The 9,972-nt window shown below is 36.8% G+C and overlaps 1 protein-coding gene across 1 annotated transcript in view; it reads left to right on the top strand.

Moving 5' to 3' along the window:
* The window catches only part of amd1 (adenosylmethionine decarboxylase 1), a 14,893-nt gene extending 5,265 nt beyond the window's left edge, over positions 1-9,628 (top strand). The window contains exons 2-9 of the mRNA XM_016575232.1: positions 1,945-2,031; positions 2,992-3,118; positions 3,364-3,466; positions 4,684-4,726; positions 5,019-5,163; positions 5,825-5,917; positions 6,004-6,159; positions 7,390-9,628. Of these exons, the coding sequence (XP_016430718.1) occupies positions 1,945-2,031; positions 2,992-3,118; positions 3,364-3,466; positions 4,684-4,726; positions 5,019-5,163; positions 5,825-5,917; positions 6,004-6,159; positions 7,390-7,530 (895 nt within the window). The 3' untranslated portion in view covers positions 7,531-9,628. The remainder of the gene's footprint in view (positions 1-1,944; positions 2,032-2,991; positions 3,119-3,363; positions 3,467-4,683; positions 4,727-5,018; positions 5,164-5,824; positions 5,918-6,003; positions 6,160-7,389) is intronic.
* Positions 9,629-9,972: the final 344 nt, after the last annotated feature.

The raw sequence follows: 9,972 nt of genomic DNA, 5'->3' as shown, positions 1-9,972 counted from the left end.
AAGTGATTTTATGTCCATAGAAAGCACATTAAATGCAAGTAAAGTGTCTACATTTAAGGTTTCAAATACGGTTTTGAAGAATAAAATGTCAAAATTTGGTTTAAATAATGTTACATTGTCATTCAGTGTAACACAATATTTGTCAAACAGCATGCTTATTCTGACGTGTACATATTAAAATATATTAAAAAATAAGTGAGCATATAAAATTTTATTGGGTTTTAAATTAGTAAAAAATTCTTACTGACCAATGGGCAAAACCTAGGATAGTGGCAAATTAAAAAAAATAAAAATAACAACCAATTAGTATTTGGGGTGAAAGTAATTAGTTTTTTAATATGTCATAAATTGATTTTTGTTGTATATGTATATGCCTGACAAGATTGTTACACTGAATGACATTTTAGTGGGTGTCTTCTGTAAATCAGGGGAAAATGTATGATATTTATTTTTTGCTCGGAGAAACAAAAACAAAAATACAATTACATGAAACCGAAAACTTAACATTTGTTTTTTTTTTGGAAAAGCAACAATAATTTAAAACAGTATTGTTTTTATGCTTAAACCCTTTTTCGTCTTTGACCCAACTACAACATGATTCAAGTAACGTTTGGTAATATTTCTGTTCAAAATCGTGATTCCTCGATTTATAAAAAATAAAATCGTGGCAAAACGAATTAATCTGAAAAATCGCCCAGCCCTAGTAACAAGTCTAGTCCATATGTGTAACCCAGGAGACTCGGCAGAGATTGATGGAGCTTCTGAATAAATTTGACTGGGGTAAATTTGAGCAAATTTGGTTTATCTCTGGAATAATTTGACTTTCTGTGGTCAAATGTTTGTATAATAACACTAAGCTTAGGGCTGAGCGATATGGCCCAAAAAATGATCACAGTAAAATGTTTTCATATCAGTTGATATTGGTAATTATCGCGATAAATTTCAAATCTTTTTATCTCCAGTTTAAAGGCAGATTTCTGCTCCATAAGTGAAAGTTGTAGAAACCAGACCATTAGTTGTGGTTTTAAACCACTCTTTATGGTCAGAACATGACAAACACTTCACGTTTTTGAATTGTTTACACTTTTCCAGTCATTTTTCCTTAACAAAATAAACATCTTAATAGAAAAATTAATTTCTTAGTTTCTGCATGTTCTAATGAGTGATATTGTTTCAGATCATGTAACAGGTTTGTGTTCCTGACGTTGAGGTGTATCTTCAGCACAGTTTGCATTGCAGGCTGCGATATTTATAATATTACATTGTTTTGTCTCTCAGAAATACACATTTGACAGTAGCTTGAGTTTGGATGCAGATGTAAATTTGTTCATTATCAAAAACAGCAACATCTGTAAAAATTGTAACAACCTCATTTTTATATGGATAAATGCTCCACTGCGCTGATTTGTTCCGTATATCGAACATTTATCAAAATCTTGTTATCGTTTTATTGAGGAAAATTAAATTGCAATAATTATCGTTATCGTTTTAATCACCCAGCCCCCCTAACCAAACTGTATGAATAATTGTTGTAATAGGCAGAATCATGTAAAATCTGATCATAAACGCAAAGTAAACCCTCAATTTATTCATGATCTTGAATGCCATCTCCTTGCAATAAACAGGCCACCTGAGCTTTGTGCCAAATGTGTGAAATTTGAGAGCTATAGGACAGCGAATGACCTCCGAGACGCAACATGAAATCCATCTAATCTGTGTTCGCATGTCGACCCCTAGTTTATGCTATATAAGCCAATTAATCGGTTATTTATTCTTTCCGGAAAATGACGGTGTCTAAATTTGCCTTGTTGGAAATGCCATTGTTCCAGTGTTTTGTTGTTTCAAATATAAAATGTTCCCTATTCAGAGTCATGTAGAAAATAATAGAATCAAGTTTCCTAATAATAATGAGATCTAATCATTTCTCTCTCTGTGCATTTTCAGATTTGAGTGGGACAAACTTCTGGAGAATGTGCATTGTTTGATTATAAGTGTGACGAAGACTGACAAGCGGGAAGCTTATATACTCAGGTGAGCTATTGACTCGTCTGTCCCCTGAGCTTAGAGGACCGGATTGTGACGAATGCAATCAAACCAGGAACTTGGGTTATTTATAGCAACATTACAGCCCACGCTGATTTAAAGATCAATCGAGAATATTGCACAATTCAGAAATGCGTGTTACATAAGTTGCAAATATTGTTTCATGTTGTTTTTAAAAACTAGATACAGGTGTGAAAGCTCAAATAATAAGAAATGCTACTGGCTCATTGCTGGATAGACATAGTGAGCATAAAGCTTGGCGTTTCTACGAGTGTACTGTTTGCACACTGACCTTTAATCAGCACACAGCAGCATTTCAGCTTAGAGATGCTCAAAAGCTGATGAGACTAATATGAAAGGCATTTGTGTGAGTTTCACAGTCATGGGGGTTAATGATTCAGTGCAGACTAAACGCGTCCTGCTAAGCCGTTTATTTAGTCTGAGAGATGAAGGGTCAAAGCTATTCATAGCTGTCTGGAGAGAAAAAAGCTGGATGGATTTTTACTTTAAATGTTGCTGAAATGGCATTAAAGTTCCTGAAAGTAAACAAACAGGTCAAACAAGGAAGAAGACCTAATAATTAGCATTGTTTTATTCATCATTATAGCCATACATGCCACACGGTGGCTTCCATAGACACCTTTGAATGTCAAAAATGCATCAGAGTTTTGAACCCATTAATTAAAATTGACCGTTCAAGAGAACTCGTTCCTAAAACTTGTAATGCAATTTTGTAATGCAAAAAAATATGTGGGAAAAGTGCATTGAAGTCATTGATATTCACAATTTTGATTCATTTTATATTGAAAAAAAAAAAGGATTATGGAAAATATTGTGAATGGCCCACTTTACTGTAACATTTAACATCTATGTAGCGACTGGAAATTGAGCCATGATTTAAAGGATTAACCACTCCTACATGATTGTCTCTCTCTCTGCCTCTCCTAGTGAGAGTAGCATGTTTGTCTCCAAGAGACGTTTCATTTTGAAGACATGCGGAAGCACCCTCTTACTGCAGGCACTGGTGCCACTGCTGGAGCTGGCTCGTGAGTACTGCGGCTTTGATGCCATCGAGGTACGACACACACACGCACACACTCAGGTGCATGTTTAGGGAAGGATTTATGGCACATCATCTGCAAACACTGTAGATATGAAAACATTAAAAGCTCCGTCAAACACATCGGGTTCAGTTCACATGAGGTTCACACTGAAGAGAATGAGTCCGTTTACACATGGTGTCATAGATGAATCATTGGCAGTATTCAGCACAAAGTATCTTTATGAAAATGTGACCTGATCATCTCATTTTCTTTTCAGAATTTCTTCTATTCTCGTAAAAATTTTATGAAGCCCACCCATCAAGAGTTCCCTCACCGCAACTTCCAGGAGGAAGTCGAGTTCCTCAGCCAGATTTTTCCAAGTACGGTTTCACACCATAAAAAATGGACTAGAATTATGCATGCATTATGAATTAAATGGTAATAAATTGGTATTGTCTGCAGGGGCGGATTTAGTTATTTGGGGGCCCCAGGCAAAATATAGGAATCGGGGCCCTATACATTTGCACACATTTACCTAGATCAGCCTTTGATATTCCTTTTTTTGTTGTGATGCTTGCAGCAGCACGATGGTGCCCCACAGTTGTGTCCAAGGTTTCTACATTTTTCATGTACATGTTATAATGGATTTCTTTCATGCTGTAGACCACGAAATAGCAACTGATTTACAGCTTTCGCAAAAACAAAATAAATTATAAAATGATAAACCTCACAATTGAGACTTTAAACCATTTTGTAAGAAAAGAGATGAGTCGTGGATTTTCGCATTGGTCTGAACAAAAACTGCAGACGGGATTATTGAAAATGCACATTCATGCTCTGCCAGCAGGAGGCGCTTTTGGAACATCAGAAATACAGCGGCTTCCCCGGTAACGGCTGTAAACAAAGCAGCGCTGCGCTCATAAACGCTACGTTACCAGATAAAATGAAAATGCCAGCGAAACTTTTCTGAAGACAGTCGTACCCTTCAGAGATTCATTCATAGAAAAACTTGAATTAGTGAGAATGAGAAAAATATAGCCTATATTGAGGAGGAAAGTCCACTGATGAGTTACCAGCGTAAGCCTGTGTGCCAAAGGCGGTCTAATTCTGAACTTTAAAATGCACTTATTTTAGTTATTTTAACTGCAAATTTAAATGAAAATGAAAATTTTTTTAAAATAGAAATCATACATTTACCCACCAAAGGATTATATCAACCAAACAAGTAACTGCGTATGCGTCCTCTACTGGGGTCCTTCTCATAAACGAGTAAGCGGCATTTAAAACAATAAACATATAATACGCACTGTTGCTCAATATTTAATTACAGCTTCAGATGCATGATATTTTCATTTGCTACAAGCAGGATACACTAGAAGTGTGTTCAACTCGGACACGCAGACGGTTGTCGTGGTGATAAACACTGTAAAAAGCAACCATTCTCATGTCAGCGCTTAATGCGCATCTCGTATATGAAAAGCATTTTAGGGGGCCCTTGGCTTTTGGGGTCGCCTACCTTTGCCTAATGGGTAAGTCCGCCTCTGATTGTCTGATTTGAAAGTTACATGTATAGTTTTTTTTTATTTTTTATGTGCAGATGGAGCAGCCTACTGTATGGGACGTCTGAACTCAGACTGCTGGTGAGCTGTTTTACATCTACTAGACTTCCTACAATCTATATCTGACTTCAGATAAATGATCATTAGTAAATGTTAAACGTTGCACATGCATCCGACTTTTTCCTCTGTCAGCAAGGCCACATTTTAGCATGGATAAGTCTGGTTTGTTTTATGAAAATTGTTTCATAAATAATTAAATACAACTGTTCCAAATCAAACTGTTTGATTATTTTGCTTTTTGGGCGAAAAACTCATCAACTGATGTCCATTTAGATGACATTTACATGGTATTCTTCTCCTTTCTGTCCTGAAGGTATTTGTTTACGCTGGAGCTGCCAGAATACTGGGAGAATAAGCAGGCGGACCAGACACTAGAAGTTCTGATGAGTGACCTCGACCCGGCTGTGATGGACCAGTTCTTCGTGAAAGACGGTGTTTCTGCTAATGATGTCACTCGTGTACGATTGGTCCTCAGTACTTCTGCTCTAGAGTCTCATTGTGTTCTTTTATTTCGGAAATTACCACTAACTACCACCTAAAACTACTACTAACATTTGTGACCCTGGACCACAAAACCAGTCATAAGGGTCAATTTTTCGAAATTGAGATTTGTGCATCATCTGAAAGCTGAATAAATAAGCTTCCATTGATGTATGGTTTGTTAGGATAGGACAATATTTGGCTGAGATACAACTATTTGAAAATCTGGAATCTGAGGGTGCAAAAAAATCAAAATATTGAGAAAATCATCTTTAAAGTTGTTCAAATTAAGTTCTTAGCAATGCATATTACTAATCAAAAATTAAGTTTTGATATATTTACAGTGGGAAATTTACAAAATATCTTCATGGAACATGATCTTTACTTAATATCCTAATGATTTTTGGCATAAAAGAAAAATCAATAATTTTGACCCATACAATGTATTGTTGGCTATTGCTACAAATATACCCCAGCGACTTAACACTGCTTTTGTGCTCCAGGGTCACATTTCAGAAAGCACCGAATGTGCCGTGTTAGTACTTTGATCATCTTTGAAGTACCATGGTTTGTGCACATGCACACCGCAGTCGTTTTTTGCGAAGGTGTCTTCAATGTTTATCTGTGGTGTCTTCACAGATGAGTGGAATTCGTGACCTGATTCCAGGTTCAGTGATTGATGCCACAATGTTCAACCCTTGTGGATACTCCATGAATGGAATGAAAACGGATGTGAGGAGACATTTAAAGCTGGGTGTTTCTTTGTGAGGAAGTTGCTCTGTGTTCTGCAGCGTGATTGAGATTGGTTGTCTTTGTAGGGAACTTACTGGACGATTCACATCACCCCCGAACCGGAGTTCTCCTATGTCAGCTTTGAAACCAACCTCTCCCAGACGTCTTATGACGAGCTTATCCACAAAGTCGTGGATGTCTTCAAACCAGGGAAATTTGTGACAACGCTTTTCGTCAATCAGGTACGTTGTTGCGCAACTAATCAGTGTCTGCAATAATTGATAATTAATTATTAATGTACATTCTATTTAGTGCTGTCAAACGATTAATCGTGATTAATCGCATCCAAAATAAGTTGTTGTTTACATGATATGTGTGTGTACTGTATATTTATGTATAAATACACAAACATGCATGTATATATTTAAAAAATGTCTACATGTAAATATATATTTATTCAAATATCATTTATATTATATATAAATATTAATATTTTATATATAAAACATTTTAAATATATACATGCGTGTGTGTATTTATATATACAGTTCACTTCACACACATTATGTAAACAAAAACGTATATTTTGGATACGATTAATCGTTCGACAGCACTAATTATTACTTGTGAATTGATTGCGCTGCATATTTACTAGTGCTCTCAAACGATTAATCGCATACAAAATAAAAGTTTTTGTTTGCATAATGTGTTCTATGAATATTATGTGTATATATAAATACACACGCATACAGTATATATTTTGAAAATATTTACATGTATTTAAATGTCTATATTTATATTCATATAATTTATATTATAAATAAATATATTTAATATATATGAACATAAACTATTTTTCTGAAATTTATACATGCATGTGTGTGTATTTATATATACATGATAAATATACACCGCACACATAAGTACATTGTATGGCTCAAAATTATTGATTTTTCTTTTAAGCCAAAAATCATTAGTATATTAAGTAAAGATCATGTTCCATGAAACTATTTTGTAAATTTCCAACCGTAAATATATTAAAACTTACTTTTTGATTAGTAATATGCATTGCTAAGAACTTCATTTGGACAACTTTAAAGATGATTTTCTCAATATTTAGATTTTTTTGTACCCTCAGATTTTCAAATAGTTGTATCTCGGCCAAATATTGTCCTATCCTAACAAACCATACATCAATGGAAAGCTTATTTATTCAGCATTCAGATGAATAAATGTCAATTAAAAAAAGAATTGACCCTTATGACTGGTTTTGTGGTTCAGGGTCACATGTGTGGTATCAAATTGTTTTGGTGTTCTAAAAATAACTCCTGCAAAGTCGGTGTTTGGTTGTATTTATTGTTGCTGAAGCCTAGCTCTGATTGGCAGCTTCCACACTTGACTAGCCGTCAATGGCTTCCAGTGTTGACGTTGTGATTTGGAGCATTCACACTCATCCTTCTCGTTCCCAACAGAGCTCCAAATGTCGCAGCGTTTTCACTTCGGCTCAGAAGCTGGAGGGTTACCGCCTCCTGGACCGCCAGTCGGCGCACTTCAACGACTACAACTTCGTCTTCACCAGTTACGCCAAGAGCCGCCAGCAGAAGCAGAGCTGAACCTCCGAAATGAAGAAGCGTAAAAAGAAATCGTGCGGCTGGCGGCGTTTGTGCGTGGAGTCTTCTGGCTGTAGATCTTCCCCGAGTTTAACATTTATGCATACTTGTACCTGTGACGTAGATATCGTGCATGAAAGCTCTTCTCGTGTCTCTGTAGATATTCTAGCCCATTCTTGCTGTGATCTTGAAGTGCATGTAGAGCTCTTGAACGTGGCGGTGGTGTGTGTGAGGCATGTCACACCATCATCCCAGTACATGCAATGCTCCCTTCCCTTCCTGCAAGTGTCCCCTCGCATCCCCCACAGACAGGGTTTCCGACCTCACTAGACAAGGACCCTGACACGCTCAGATCTGTCTCGTCTCCCGACCAATCCAAAAGCAACGTCTTTTTATCGGTTTGCGAAAAGGGGTTTTTTTGGGGGGGGGGTTCCATTTACATTGCCTTTTCTCTTGACTTAAATACACGTGACGTTGGTTATTTAAATCGCAACTCATTTTCAATGTATGTGTTCAGCTCAGCTGTGTATAGCTAGCTAACTTTTCTGTGACTGTGAAGATATCCTGAAGACAAACCTAAAGTATTCCTCGTCCGTCGTCTTTTCTTTAACCCTGCAGACGGCTGTCTTTATCCGGTGTGCTAGAGAAGTGAATGTGAGTAGCTTAACCGTCACCTTCAATGTCAAGAGCCTGCTCTGCTTGTAGAGACCGTTTTGGAAAACGCGTCTCTCGTTTGAGTAATACGCTCGTTAGATTGTTAGCATTAAGCGGAACTTCGATCAGGTAGCTAATATTTCCATTCTGTTTGAAGAGATGTTCTTCATCCGCTTTACAAGTACCAGAGAAGTTAATGTTTAAAAAGATTGAGTTACTTAACAGTTGCCTTGTGTGTTAACAACATATAATCTGCAATATATAGCCATTATGGTGAAAGTCAACTGTTGTCTTCCTTTCCTCAAATAAAATGGGCTGCATTTAAAAAAAACAAAAAAAAAAAACATTAGCTAGTTGAAAGGTCACGATGTGTTATATAGAAGAATGGATTTTTCTGAATAATGTAGCAAGTGTAGAAGAAGCCATTACATGTGTGTGTGTGTGTGTGTGACGGAAAGAGGGAATAATGTTTGCCTTCCGTCATTGTGAAGGACCCTGGGGCTGTCCAGTGCAGAGCCTGCTTTGAATTGAAACCGTTGGACAGACACTTTGCTTTCGTGTGCCGATCGCACAGCAAAGCATTTTTCTTTTTCTAAACAAAACGAGTTCTCGGTCTTTTTCTCTACAGTAAGCACACAATAGGCACGCACTGATCTGAGCATGTCAGGGCTGACCCGGATCATTCCACACCCCACGCCTGCATAAAGTGCAGTTTTAATTATTATTTTTTTTGCAGTAGATTTGTACACCTCTCCAGATCATGCCCTCTTTGTGCATTGAGAGAGGTTTTTCTCACATGTGCTCTTGCAGGCGACTAGCGTGTCTCTGCTTCAGCCCTTTGTAACATTACCGCATTTAATTTCTGATCGTACGATGTAACAGACTTGCTGATGGAGATCCCGAGTTGTGAGGAGGAGGATGTTTCTGTTATGTCTCTTTAAATGCGAAAAAACCAAAGCAATTCAGTTTGATTTAACAGACACTATAGGTGTCAGATGTGGACCACTGCTGGGAGAAATAACATGAGCATGATCTCATATCACACCTAGTACTTTTTCAGTGAAGGGGTGGTAGTTTCAAACATTCTTCTGGTCTTTATATGTGGGATTTATACATTATACATGAGTGGAGGGGGGAGACATTGATGTTGCGGACCAAGTATATATATATATATATACATTTTTCTGACCCTGTTCTGAGCTGGGGAGTGACCTTTTCAGATGATTTGGACCTTTTTTCCTCTTTCTATTAGTTCTTGCTAGCCTGTGTTGTTGGTTGGTAAGACAACTCTATAGAAAGGATTCTGTCGCGGGACTTTCACAGGAAGTTGGGAAGGAAGGGTAAACTTTGCGGTTCCAATTCTCTTGCCATTTCCTTGGTTGGTCAAGATGTGCTAAATATATCTGTACTAAGAGCTTGATGCTTTCAATAAAGTTAATAACCATCAGCTGAGTACTTCTGATTTTATTTTATTACGTTTTTGTGCATTGCCTAGAATGCGCTGCTGTATATCAATATGATGTTTGGCTGGGTTAAGTGGATTCAGATTGAAAATGTAATGTTTTATTTTATGGTACATTTAAGTTTTAAAACATTTTATCAACTATTTTTTAATGATAAATTATGACTTTGAATTTACACAAGTTACTTTATTTTATCTTTCATCATGTGGGTCTTAAATGTCTTTAGTAATTCACCCTTCCTTAAATTCATAAAGGCCTTAAAAAGTCTTAGTCTAAGCGTCGTCTGTGAAACCAGGCCTAAGCCAGGATTAGGACATATAAGTAATTT

This window comes from Sinocyclocheilus rhinocerous, unplaced genomic scaffold (assembly GCF_001515625.1).
Source record: "Sinocyclocheilus rhinocerous isolate Xijiao unplaced genomic scaffold, SAMN03320098_v1.1 scaffold1044, whole genome shotgun sequence".
NCBI classification, from domain to species: domain Eukaryota; kingdom Metazoa; phylum Chordata; class Actinopteri; order Cypriniformes; family Cyprinidae; genus Sinocyclocheilus; species Sinocyclocheilus rhinocerous.
This window is presented reverse-complemented; position numbering and strand designations above follow the sequence as displayed.